General features: G+C 35.9%; 1 protein-coding gene across 1 annotated transcript in view; it reads left to right on the top strand.

Annotated features, from left to right (window-relative positions):
* Window positions 1-12,327, top strand: part of ATP8B4 (ATPase phospholipid transporting 8B4 (putative)) — a 144,417-nt gene extending 132,090 nt beyond the window's left edge. Inside the window, exons 19-23 of the mRNA XM_072399101.1 lie at window positions 1,126-1,237; window positions 3,815-3,920; window positions 4,005-4,152; window positions 8,581-8,764; window positions 9,574-12,327. Of these exons, the coding sequence (XP_072255202.1) occupies window positions 1,126-1,237; window positions 3,815-3,920; window positions 4,005-4,152; window positions 8,581-8,764; window positions 9,574-9,839 (816 nt within the window). The 3' untranslated portion in view covers window positions 9,840-12,327. The remainder of the gene's footprint in view (window positions 1-1,125; window positions 1,238-3,814; window positions 3,921-4,004; window positions 4,153-8,580; window positions 8,765-9,573) is intronic.
* The last annotated feature ends 1,982 nt before the right edge of the window (window positions 12,328-14,309 follow it).

Genomic DNA, 14,309 nt, shown 5'->3' with positions numbered 1-14,309 from the left:
CTAGTAATTAACAGAAGAGAACATGTAATAAAATGTTCCCTTTCAGTAAATGTAGAAATCATTGTCCTTATGTGGACTTTAAATACTCTAGAATTAGTCTCTGAAAAGGATAAAGAATTAGCGGAGATAAAGGTGACAAGCTATATCACATGCTGAAGAACCACAATACTGAACTGTCACAAATAAAAGTTAGAATACTTAAAATGGGCAGAAACATTACAAGTCTGCATTAATACATCCAGAAATGTCACTATATGTGCAGCAACCATATAATTCTTTCAAAAAAGTTGTGCCTGTTATCTATAAAAATCAGCACTTGAGTTTCATTCAGGTGACTTTGCCTGGTTTAGAATGATGTCCTTAGTCTGCTGCAGACAAGAGGAAGCATTTCCTCAGTCTTCTTTCCTCAGTTCATTAGAAAATGAACAATTACTACCGATCAACGATTATGCACGATTATATTTGAACAATCGTATTGTGCACAATTCTGTACATGCTGTAACGATAGGATCGTTCAAATATAATCCACCAATAGTTGCACACGCTAGGTACAATTGATAGATTGTACACACGATAGATAGTGAACGGTCATCGGCCAATGAGATCCGCCGTGACAGTCGTTCATTTTCAACGACAATCCTCGTTCATCGGCGTTGTTGGTCACCTTTTTGTGAACAATTTACGACCGATTGGTCATTCGTCGTTCGTTTCCAACTATAATTATTGGACGTGTGTAGGCAGCTTTACATCATAACTTTTAAACTCCTAAACTTCAGCAATTTTCTGTCTTTTATTGCTGAAAATGACATACATACGTAATTTCATATATATTGTGACTTGGATGCTACAATGTTTACATTGGGTGTTAAAAGGAAATATCAAGTGAAAGGTCTTTGGAGTAAACCAGAGATTTAAGATATATCCACATTCTAAGTGTCCACATGCACAAATTTGAATTAGACATGAGGGTTTTACTTATCTGGAAGGCTACAACAGGAATCTCAGGAAGTGGCATTAGGATGTAGATGATGTATTTGGTTGTAAAAATTCCTTTTTCCTAATTAAATATCATTGTGTAAAAATGTGGTCACCATGGTTTTTTTTTTTTTTAATTTTTTGTTACAGCTACTAGGTGCTACTGCAATAGAAGACAAGCTGCAAGAAGGAGTAACAGATACCATTGCCAGTCTCCTGCTGGCCAACATTAAATTGTGGATTCTAACTGGTGACAAGCAAGGTAAGGCTTAACAATTATTTACATGGATATTCTGGTCTGGGTCTAGTTGTTAGAATGACAGTAATGAACATAAAATTCTATCCTATTTTTAGTTTTATGTAGTTGCATAACAGGAAATGCCAGATTCCTTGGTATCATTTTAAAGTTATGTCTCTCCATCATAATCTCTTTGCCAGTGTTCAACTTCAGTCCAATGCTGCCTTGTGCATGAATGTATATTATTGAGAATTATGGTGCCCAGTTTCTTTTTCCCTGTAAGTCTGGAATAGATGGAGCTGTCAGTAACTAAACTATTCAAATTTAGGTATTCCATCTTCACCCTATGCCTGTCTATCCTGCTTTAGACATGACCATGTCTCCTTCACAAATACTTCTTCCTTCCCCAGCTTTTGCAGTGTCCCTACATGACCACTGCAGCTGAGAGGCAAAGGGGAGGATGAACAGTAAGCTGCAGGATAGCCTACTACGGAATGTTCCCTTCATTTCTTTTCCCAGAGACACAAGAATTTAAAGGCAATTTCCCAAAGTGAGGACAGTTCTACTCTTAGACAGTTGTCCTTAAAACCAAAGCCCCATTGTAAAATTTCCCCTTTTCTCTTGTTCTGCAGACAACTGTAACATTGTGGTTTACTTTCTTTACCAGTGACTTTGGTCACCAACAAAGAATAATGGTGAAAGCCATCCTTCTTTATACATCCAATACACAGGGCACCACTATCGCTTTTCTGCACTCATCCCTATCCTTTGCTGTGTATAATGTTTGCATTCTTACAGTAAAGCAGTGATTTATTACCAAGGTTTAGATTGACCGATGAACATTGCTTGCACTACGAAACTCTGGTCAGTCCTCTCCATATTGGATAGCTTTCTGCAAAATATATAAATATATTAGCTACACTATTACAAACATTTTGAGATCTATTCCATGATAAAATGCACTTTGGTTTTTTTTCTTTTTCTTTTTTTTTTTACATTTTTAACCTTTAACAAATAGGCACACTTTCACTGTTATTTAGACAAAGTTTAGAAAACAGATGTGGTGGCATGCTGAGAGTAGAATTCCTTCCAGGAGCTCATAGTTTGTTAGATATCTGGTTATAATGCTTGTTTGCGTGCCATGAATAAAGGAAATATGTCATTAATTAAACATTATGATAGTATAGATAACTGTGCAATGAGCTGAAATCACAGCTGCCCCCCTAAATTGTATTATTTTGCAGGAACATCACATTTTGAAGTATAGAATGAAAACGGCAGAGTTAGGATGATCTCCTCATTATGCATACTTTGCAATTTGAATTTGTATTTTTGCTTTATTATACCACTAGTTAGATTTGTGCAAAGGGTAGCAAAACCTTAAATAGAAAAAATATTTTGACTTCTGGACAGTTTGCCAGTCTTAACACTGCCAGGCACTGGTTGCACTGGAGGGAAATCCTATAGTATATGGCTGGTCAAAATTACAAAAAGCATAAATACACACATGTTATGCCTTCACTAAGACTGCAAGTACAGAAAATACCTGTTGATCTGCCAGGTAGCCAATGAACGCCTGATTTCTAGGAGCTAATTGACAAAACTCTGGTGCACCAAAATCCCAGGCAGTGTTATCAGTCCTTCTCAGTTCACTTCTATGGGCTACAGAACACATACCCACTATGTTGCTTGGCTTTCAGTCCAGCAAAGACATTTTTGCCAACTGGATTTCTAACAGCAATAATATTTCTTAGATTTCTTTTTTCACAGATGCACCATGTTTTTATTTATGACTAAACATACACTTTACCTAGTAACAATGCCAGAACAAAATATTTAGATACTAGAAAACGAGTCCCATTTGTTCGGATCTGATGACTTGGCAGATGATCACAGACACATTGCTTATCACAAGTTCTTGTAGAGACTGCAGTTTAGGCATTGAGCTGTGTTTTAACTTCTATAAAACAAATGGTCAGTGCATGACCAATGCTAACCAAAGATCATTCCTAACCACCAACTTACCATATGAAGCTGAATATGAAGGGTGAGTTGCATTCCTCTGGGATGGCCTCATGAAAAGTAGATTTATGTTGGTAAAATATTATTGCCAGCTCACTGCAGAAATTTGGAAGTGAACTAGATTTCTAACAGCAATATTGGTATATTTCTGAGATTTCTATTTTCACAACTGCACCAATTTTTTTTTTATGCCCAAACATACACTTTACCTAGTATGTTACACTTTGAAAGAACTTTAATGTAATCTTAAAAAATGGAGACATCTTCTTCTTTTTCCTTTCATTAACCATATATCATCAATATAGCAAACATAAATAGTTTTGCTGCTTTTAGACACGAAGGTCTGGAGAAAGCTGCTAAATCTCAGCTACCTACTGTATAGAAAAAAGGAAATCCTTAATAAAAACTGGAAGAGACAGTGTTGGCAGGTATAAAATACAGATATAATGTGCTGTTTCAAAGCCCTGGGCACCATCAATATGCACCGTACAACTTTTACAGTGTCTTTAATTCCTGTAATGTATCATTGTCTTGCACGAATGAATAATTATTTTTATATATTTGTTTTTTTTACCAAAGAAACTGCCATGAACATTGGTTACTCTTGCCACATGCTCACAGATGACATGAATGACATTTTTGTAGTATCTGGTCGCACAGTAACAGAGGTTCGGGAAGAACTAAGGTATGAGATAACTCTTTTTTCCATTTTTTTTAATATTGTGGTCTGTACTGCACTAGCTAACCTATTTTCTTTTTCTTAATCAAGGAAAGCCAAAGAGGCAACACTTGGACAGAGCAGAAACCTTTTTAATGGTCATCAATTCTCTGAAAAAATGAATGACATAAAGCTTGAATCTGTATACGAGGAAACCGTAACTGGTGAATATGCCTTAGTCATAAATGGACACAGTCTGGTAAGTGCTGCCATAACTGATTGACTTGACACACATATGATATGTGACAGTTTAGATAAATATTGACAGGTTTCATTTGAAGTGTACAAAGAGAGATAACACAGAGACTTGCAAGTAACAATAAACAGTATCATATTTAATTATTTATAGACAGATTTGTTTTTTTACATATGTATTTTAAACAAAAGTGAATAAAGTCCTGTGATTGTTTTTTAAACCAAGCAAAGTCCCTTTGCCTTTTGGTTTAATACTTAAAAAAATAGTATAATATTTAATTATATATAGAGAGATAGACACCATATGAAGCTGCCAGCCAAAGGATGAGTTGCATTTCTTTAGGATGACCTCATGAAAAGTATGATGGTAAAACATTATTGTTGGTGAGAAATTACTGATATTAAATAAAAATGTTCTCAACACCGATAAAACAAAAAACTTTTATAAATTCCTTATTGCCCTATGCTGTGACAAAGACCAGACTATTATTTCCATTTTTTCAGAAATGTTGCTATTACACATTTTGACAATGTTTCTGATTGTCTAACTAACATTCTATTTTCCCCACAAAAATGGGAATGAACCTGCAAAACGCACATATTGTTGATTGCATGTTACGGTTGATTCAGCCAGATATGTTGGTTAGCTAAAATTTGACAACCTAGCAGTCATTCAAATTTTTTAGATGCAACTGAATGTTCATTCTTATTGAAAAGCTGGAAGCTTGTGAAAGAAGCTTGTCAAACCCTTTACCATTAATCTAAATACCCAGTTAAAAGTTTTTTTTTTATTCCAGCTGAAATTCTGGTAATGTATACAAAATAGCATCTGTCCATTATTTGAAACCTTTACAAAATATGTTCTTGCCCCCTCTACAACATTTCTGCAGAACAAGTCAATTAGTGTTTAATTGGAGTTGGGTTTTTGTAAAATGACAGACTGACCAGAACCTGCCGAGCAGGTATATGTCCCTATTATGGAAACACAATCAATGGTTTTAGAGCTAATCTACCGTGACACCTCTTAGATTTTTGACCCATTCTATGTTCAAATTGTGCATAGATACTTGGAGCTTTTGAAGATATGACCCGCACAAAGTTATATAGAAAACCCCCTCTTAACCAGTACATCTACCTGGGCTGATTAGTTTAGTGGTATATAAATAGGATTACATTATTTGTTCAGAGCCAATGACAATTATTTTATGTCTTTGTGCTTTTTTAGTTCACAATTTTAAACATTATATTTTCTGTTTTTTTTTTTTTTAAATAAGTTTTTATTGAAGTTTTTCATATTATACATAGCAAAAAAAGAGAAAAAAAACTAAAACAAAGAAATAAAAAGAAAAAAAAAATTGCAGCATTACAGCAAAATATGACAAAGAAAACACAAACTAGTAATAACGACTATAAGAAATAAAAAAACCAAAATAAAACCAGAGTACTCGAAGCTAATAATAAAAACCAGTTGGAGGATTAATCATAATTCTAAAAATCTGCGATCTAACACAGGGGTAGAGTGGTGATCTAGCCAGGGTGTCCAAACTTTATAAAATTTGTGCATATGATCTCTGGCCACAGCAGACATCCTTTCTAGAACCATAGTGTCTGTCAGTCTTGATAGCACTGCTTGGAAACTTAAGGTTGGTTTCCGCCAAGCAGCTGCTATCACCTGACGAGTAGCCAGGAAAATAAAGGAAATCAATGAGCTCGGGACAATTTAGAGCCAAACCTATGTAATAGCGCTGACCAAGGGTCTCTCTTGATGGACACATGCAGGACCGAGCAGATATATTTAAAAACTCTAATCCACAGCCTTTTAACTACTGGACAATCCCACCAGATATGATAAAAATTGCCAAGAGTTTGACAACCTCGGAAACAGTATGGATTACTCCCTTGTGTGAATTTGGCAATTCTGTCCGGTGTCAAATACCACCTAAATAAAACTTTATAGGCATTCTCTTGCATAACTACATTGGGTGAACACTGCGCCACATTCTTCCATATCATCTGCCATTCTTCCACATCAAGTTTAGTACCCAATTCATTTTCCCATATGGCGACATAAGGTGGAGGGCGTATATCCGTGCACATTAATAGGTCGTAAACCAAGGACACTAGGCCTACGGAACCAGAACCACGATAGCAGCAAGCTTCAAAACTAGTGAGCTTTAGAGGTGCGTCTGATACATTTTTAATTAAGGTAAATAAGAAATGTCCAATCTGCATGTATCGAAAGAGTTCGGACGATGGTAGCTTCCAATTCTTCTGTAGATATGGAAAGGATTTGATCCCGGTAAGCGAGAACAAGTCATATGCATAGCGCACGGGTCTCTCCGCCCACCAGCGAAAGGCGCTAGGATTCTCAAAGGCTGGAACAAAGCTAGGACAATTCATAATACCAATCAGTGGCGTATGCTTAGACACCATTCTAGCTGTAATTTTCACTCTGTCCCAAGTCCCTAGAGCATAAGAAAGCGTGGGATCGGATACCAAAGGTCGATCTGCAAGAGGTAACCATAAAAGATTATGCAGGTGCACCGTTGGTAATTCTGCTGCATACAATTGAACCCATATTGGGGGATCTTGGAAGCGATGAAGTGCCACCAGCCTGCATATATTTATTGAGGTTGGGGACCGAAAGACCCCCTCTCAACCTGTGCCTGCATAATACTTTTTCTGATAATCTTGATATCCCTGGGTCCCAGATAAATCTCAAGACCTTTCTTTGCTCTTCCCGAAGTACCCGTGCAGGGACTGGGATTGGAAGAGTGCGAAACATATATAACAGTTTCGGGAGATAGGTCATTTTTATTGCATGAATTCTGCCAATCCAGGACAGTGGTAAAGACTGCCATTTATTCTGTTTTTTTATTATTTGTTTCAGCTAAATTATTTATGTGTGTTAAAATGCTTTTGCACATTGATACTGTACAATAGATATGAAGCTGCTACACAGCTGCATGAGTATCTTTTTCTTGTAAATGTAAGAGCTTAAACTGACCTTAAAACTAATTAAAACAAGTCCGATATACAGAGTACTATGGCAAAACTTTCTCCAGTGGGATCCAGTAAGTCAAGAGCTTGTTGTCTTGCCAAAGAACTGTGTTTTGATTAGAGAATATGTTCTTGTACTAATACTGGAACATAGGACAATGAGGAAAACAGCTATTGTCAAGCATTCACCTCATTGTTATGTTTGACCTAATAGCCCGAATGATGATAAACTATTCCACAGGGAAGATCTCAGTCAAGAGAGCATGAAGAGTTGATTTGTTTAGCTGTAAAATATCTCCATCAGCCGTATCGGTTCTTCTTCACTTATTCCATGTGTTATTTTTTACATCCACAGTAAAAGAAAAATAGTTTTAATTATAGCTGTGGGTGCTTCCTAGTGTGCATATAACTTCTGTTTTAATAAAACAAACCTGTCATTTATGGTATAATATTTGAATGATCTTTGGCTTCCTTTACCACTTCCTCTACCACTTCCTTTCTTCCTTCCTTTATTGGTCCCCAAGCCCTGCTTCATACATCCAGATGTATATTTATCTTGCATTGAGGAGCTGTAGTTCTGTAACAGCTGTTTGCCAGCTTATGGTATGGCTTTTATTCCCTATGACATATATTTACCAAAGAACAGATTGATGGCTGAGGAACTTCAAGTCATAGAGTACCAGGTACCTTAAATCCCAGCTCTACTACTGAATGTACATAGTTATTACAAGTGTCTCCTGTGCAAAAATCATTAAAGATGCATGTAATCACCCCTCCTATTGTGATTACTTCCCCCACATCCTAGATTGTAAGCTCTTCAGGGCAGAGTCCTCTCCTCCTGTGTCACTGTCTGTATTCGCTTGTCATTTGCAACCCCTATTTAATGTACAGCGCAGCATAATATGTTGGCGCTATATAAATCCTGTTTATTAATAATATTAATAATAATAATAATAACAATAATAATAAATGTTAAAGGATGTATTTGTTATGTCTAACAATTGTTAGACACCTGTGGTACTAAAGGGACAATTTCACTAACATTTTATGTACCAATGTGTAGGTTTTCTAGAGATGCTTTAATTCCAGTGGTGCAACATGGTAAAACTTTGTGCCAGGGATTTACTGTTCTACTGTGGAAAATTTCATTGTTAAAGGTGCATTTATGTGAGGTGCTACATTTCTAGTTAAGCAACAGACGTGTTATGTTGGATTTAAGAAGTGTAGTGTAATAGGAGATGCTGGTTTTCTAGATCACAGATTTCTTAGTGATGTACAAATAGATTATTTAATTATGTTTTCAACAGTATTTATTTTGAGTTCTTCATGCCTAATTTGCAACTGTTTGTTATTATTTGATTGCACATTGTAAAGTGCTAGTTATGCTATAACGTTATGTACAAGTAATCGGTTATACTTTATTTTAATACAGGCACACGCCTTAGAAGCAGATATGGAGAAAGAATTTCTGGAGATTGCATGTATGTGTAAGACTGTGATCTGCTGCAGAGTGACTCCTCTTCAGAAAGCTCAAGTGGTGGAACTAGTGAAAAAGTATAAAAAAGCAGTTACCCTTGCCATCGGGGATGGTGCCAATGATATCAGTATGATTAAAAGTAAGCCCTTTATTACACAGGTTGCTTTATGTTGCTTCAGGCAAGGTGTTAACAGGTATTTAGAATGTCATTAAAAACCTGATTTTTTAACTGTAAGCATGTGCTGCAAATATATACTCTGTAAGTGGAAACTAGTATTTCAGTTCATCTATTTTATAAACAATCTTTTAGTACTATTCTATTTAAAGGCCGCTGAAAAACATGTTTATCAATTAAGTCAAACTAGCTATAGTTTTGGAACTGGGTAATACTTCTTTAATTTAGGATATTTTTAGGAAGATTACACAAATAATGGCATTATGTGGTGCACGTTCCTCTTTCCTTATCTTCCTCTATTGAACCAAATCCTAGGAATCTCAACAGGTTTTTCTGTGACTTTCCAATAATTCGGAGAAAAAGTGAAAATGCCCTTATAATCAAGTGCTGCACGCATATTTTTTAATAGGAGGCCATGGTTACAGTATACTTTAATTTTACCAAAATTGTATTAAAACAAGCAGATTACTAGTTCATAATGTTGAAATTCTTCTTGGCCTTCTTGTTTATTTTGTTTGTAGTACTGTGTATGTTTATCATCTCAATGCAATATTGGCTTTAACTGGTTATCTAAGAGTGAGATTTTCAACATAATGTCCAAAACTGAAAGCTGCAGAAGTAAATAATTCTTAGCTCTATCAATACATAATTTAGTTAACTAAGGACCCTCATTTTAAATAAAATGATTTTGTTTTTTTTATATCAAGTTTTTGTTGTTATATTTGGAATGTGAAATAACCATTGTAGTCATTTATTTTATTTAATGATTGCAGGTGCTCATATTGGAGTTGGCATCAGTGGACAAGAGGGCATGCAAGCTGTTCTGGCCAGCGATTATTCATTTGCTCAGTTTAGATACTTGCAAAGACTTCTTCTAGTTCATGGCCGCTGGTCCTACTTTCGAATGTGTAAATTTCTCTGCTATTTCTTCTATAAAAACTTTGCCTTTACACTAGTTCATTTCTGGTTTGGATTCTTCTGTGGCTTTTCAGCCCAGGTGAGTTATAATGTTTCCTATGATCATAGAGAATGTGTTTAGCTAATTGAATTCAAAGCTCTGTCAGTTTTTGAGTAACTTTAAAAAACGTTGATCTGAAGAAGCTAACCAGATAAAAAAATATTACATTTATTTGCAAGGGAAAAAAAAATCTTAGAGAATATGAATTTGTGAAAAGACCGATCACAAGTCTTTATGGTAGTGTTAGAAGCAGTTTTTAAATATTGTAGTTTATACTCCTGTTCCAAAGACGTGCGCACTGGGACAAAGTTTTTGTGTACTCCAGTAACAAGTTATTTTTAATGATATGAAACTTGTGACAGCACCAGGTAATTCCAGACAGTTGACAGTTATGTATCATTTGTTGTAAAGTGACAAATAAACACCATCATATAGTTTATGTACATGGGTGGACACAAAGCACCAAATACATTAATTGTAATCTTTGATAAAGAAGAAGTAGGTTGAGGGGGATCAGCATGCAGTGTACATGGGTACCATCCTTTTTTTATTTTATTTCTGTAGCACTGACATGTTATGCAGTAATTTATAGTACACAGAAGTATGATTTGCTCTAAAGGAGCTTGCAGTTAAATTCTTTTGGCACAGTCAAAAAAACACCTACAGAATAGTTAGAGCCAACGTAGTAGAATGCCATTTAAAAAACAAGTATGTTTGAGGATGTTTGAAGAAAACGCATGCAGATAATCCCCTCCTATTGTGTGCTACTCTCCCCTCCTACTAGATTGTAAGCTCTTCTGAGCAGGGTCCTCTCCTCCTGTTTCATTGTATCTATCTATCTATCTATCTATCTATCTATCTATCTATCTATCTATCTATCTATCATTTGCAACCCCTATTTAATGTTCAGCGCTGTGTAATATGTTGGCGCTATATAAATTCTGTTTATTATGAATAATATTAATGTGCCTAGGCGGAATTGTGCCCAGGGGTTCAGCAGTTCAAAGCAAGGGTGCTATCTGGTCAGGCACTTTTGTTACCTTTTTATTCAGTGGTCCTGGCAGATGCAGAAAATTGTCCCACTGTGACATGGATTGGTGGCATCACTGGTGATTCTACCAAAAAGAAAGTCAAAACATTAGTTTATATGTTTACCTAAATGTCTTTTTTTTTAAGTAGTTTAGAGTAAAAATATTTTATAGTTAAATCCATCACTAAAATAAAGAAAAAAAACATAGACTTGGCTTCAGAACAAAAATTAACTTTGTTTCTTTGTAAGGTTGATCTTCCATTTCAGCAACGTGCTGTCTGTTTTTTAACTTGAGTGCAGTCATCATTTGTTATTGATAGCACCTCATACATTAAAACGGATCCCCCTGAAGTCTGCAATTCATTATCCAGTTAGGGATAAAGCATTTCTTTCACCAGTTTTAAGAACTCTATCTACATGGGTGGTTCATTTTTATGTTGGCGTGCAGCATCTGTAGAGGTAGACTTACAGACAGAGAACAATCTGGAGTAGCCACTTTGGTCCATACAGAAATAGAATACTTGGCAGCCACTGACTGAGTTTATTGGTTCGAGAAGAGACCAAAATAGGAAAAAAATACCAAATCCATTAAATGATGTATAACTAAATGGTTGCATCATTCTTCATTATATAAACTTGAGAATATTAAGTCATAAAATGAGATTGTCCTAATGTAAATCACTTGTATAATAGATAGAATTACTTAGACTGTGTGAGTATATCTTTTTTATTTTATATTCAAACGAGACTAATGCTGCTTTACTATGAATTCTTTAGGCAAACGCTCTTTACAAATGACTAATGCCATTATATAAAAAAAAAAAAAAAAGCACAAAATGCATTGCCTAGTTCAATATTATTTCCACCTGTTTGATTCTTTCTTGTAGTTTGTGTGTAGACATTTTGTCTGTTATTTACTTTGACCCTTTGTTTGATTTCACTGATCTATTGTTGCATATCATGGTTTTGACATAATGTTTACAATTACCTGAATTTTTGTGAAGCAGCCAGATTGCAGTCACTTAGGAAAATAAAATCTTTTTCTTGATTTTATCGTTTTCATATGAAACATCTGGTCGTTTCTTTATGTTTAAAGTGCAGGATAAAAGGTGGGAATGTTGATTTCAAGGTTTACAAAATGTTAAGCTATAGATTTTGAAAAATAGATTCAGGCAGTTTGTTTGAACGTTGGCTATCGCAGAACTGACATGGAGTATAGAGAAGATCCTAAAGTGTAAGTCCACTCTTCTGGTTTAAAACTTCTCTCAGATTTGTATTGCTGTCTGTGTCCCTCCTGGGGGGATAAACCCTCTTAATTTGCCTGGCTGAATAACTTTTGTCACTGGCACAGTGGGGGGAGGTTATTGCAGAAATGTTTTGGAGGCCATCTGTGGCATTAACAGCTATGAAGGATTGGATTATCTCAATTATCTCTTGTAAAAAGCCCCCCCTTAAAACAAAACTTGATGGGGAATTAACTCTTCTCTATTCCATCTTAAAAATGTTTTGAATACAGGTAGTTCCCGATATACGGATGTCTCCTAGATACGAATGGGGCTTCCCTGCTCGTTCGTGTGCAGGACGGTGGTTTGATTGGGGGGCAAGAGCTCACCCTGAATGGTCCAGTTCATTTAAAACAAAGTAACTGATTATTCCTATGTTGTGCTACGTCAAACCACATCTTTTTATTGCTTGCAATGTTTGGTTGCTAGACAACATCTGAAAAATCCTTATTACTGCTGGGAAACAAATAAGCTTTATTACGTTAAACAGTTTGTACTGTCTTGGACTTGTTTGCTTTTGTCTTTATTCTGTTATAATGTTTGAAAAACACAACCCTGATAAAGTATGCTGTGTTTTGTATTTACAGGAGCAAAAATGCTAAATATGAGGTATAATTATATGTATACAGTAAATATATATTTAGAATTGTCAATCTTTATTATTTTAGGTACTTGTATAGATTAGTGTAGATTTCTATACATTATATGGCTTTTGTTTTGTGCAATAGAGACATTTAAAAAAATTTGTCTGTGCGCATGATGTCATACCAAAGAGTTTGCGCTCTTTTGTAATGTAAGAAGGTTTACATATGTACATAATGTTCCATAATTTATTCAAGCTCTTTATATACAAAATATTTTCTATAAATATACAGTTTCTAAGTAGCTCTATGTATTCTGTGTGTTTTTTGTTTGAATTACTGATTAAAGTAAACTCTCGTGACAGAAATATAGTAGCTGCCAGTGCTGACTAAAGTTGCTAAGTTCTGGGTCAGTAACTTACTACCTTGGAGCAGGAATGCAGCCAGCCTTGGCAGGAATTAAACATTATCCCGTTCTCTTCTACATTTAAGCAAGGTGTCCATATTACTCAGCATCATCTAGTAGTTTAAAGGATGATGATGCATCCAGCAGTCATGATGGGAATAGCACCTCATTGAGATAAAAGGATGATGACAGCATTTGGGAAGGATGATAAATAGTTTTTTAATGGCATCACACACAGGAAAAGCAAGCAGATGTATAACTAAGTTCCACATTATAAAATTGGCTTCAGCCATGGCTTTATTGCAGAAAGGGACAGGCAATGTCCCTTCTACTATAAATATACTTACCTGCCGGATTGCCATCCTATCTGTCAACATTTCTGAGCTGCACATGCATGGGAGTTACATCTGGCCAATGAAGATTGGCGAAGATCAAAATTTAAAAGAGAACAAGGAAGAAAGTGATGGTGCCCAAAACAGAATGGGGACTGGAGTATCCCCTACGTTTACGTTCCTCAGGGCACCCTACTCATTAAACACCACTTTCTTCAACATGTGGGCTACCAATCGCACCAGATATAAATATAGTATGGTATAGTATAGTACTACGATTAAACATGGGATGCCCAATTTAGAAGGTGTTTGGCATCTTGTACCTCAACTTCACCTTGGAAAGGTATTTAAAGGCCTGGATGTTGCCATAAGCAATTGTATTGCTGTATAATTGCAGCTCTTTAACTGGTATCCAGTGTCCTGGAAGGAATAGGTGGGCCAGGCATTCCATCCCTCTTCCAGGCCAGAAATTATGGATAGCCTGAAAGCACCTGGCTGAGGATAAAAAGAAGCAAATCTTTGAAGCCTGGGACCAGGTGGCTCTGGTGGGAAGGCTGTGAGCAGACTGTTTTGTGGAAGAGACAAGGAGGTCTCCCACAGCTGAAGTCCGTGGGACCAACAAAGAGAAAGCCAGAAGGCTAAATTTGTGTTTTTTCAGTCATGCTGTGATGACTTTGATCCACTGCTAAGAAAAACCCTGGAGATTACCCGATTTTTTTTGTGAATATGCTGAAGTTGACATAAAGCCTGAAAAAGCTCCCTGCAGTATGTGAGTTTGATGCTAATGCCTCACATGTAATTGTAATTGCACTTTTAAGACACATTTGCTCTTTAAACATAACCATGAATATAAATAGAAACCTTGCATATTTAACCTGTTATCTCTGTCCTTCCTAAAACTGTTATCACAGCTTGTCTT

Source organism: Pyxicephalus adspersus, chromosome 2 (assembly GCF_032062135.1).
Source record: "Pyxicephalus adspersus chromosome 2, UCB_Pads_2.0, whole genome shotgun sequence".
Taxonomy (NCBI): domain Eukaryota; kingdom Metazoa; phylum Chordata; class Amphibia; order Anura; family Pyxicephalidae; genus Pyxicephalus; species Pyxicephalus adspersus.
This window is presented reverse-complemented; position numbering and strand designations above follow the sequence as displayed.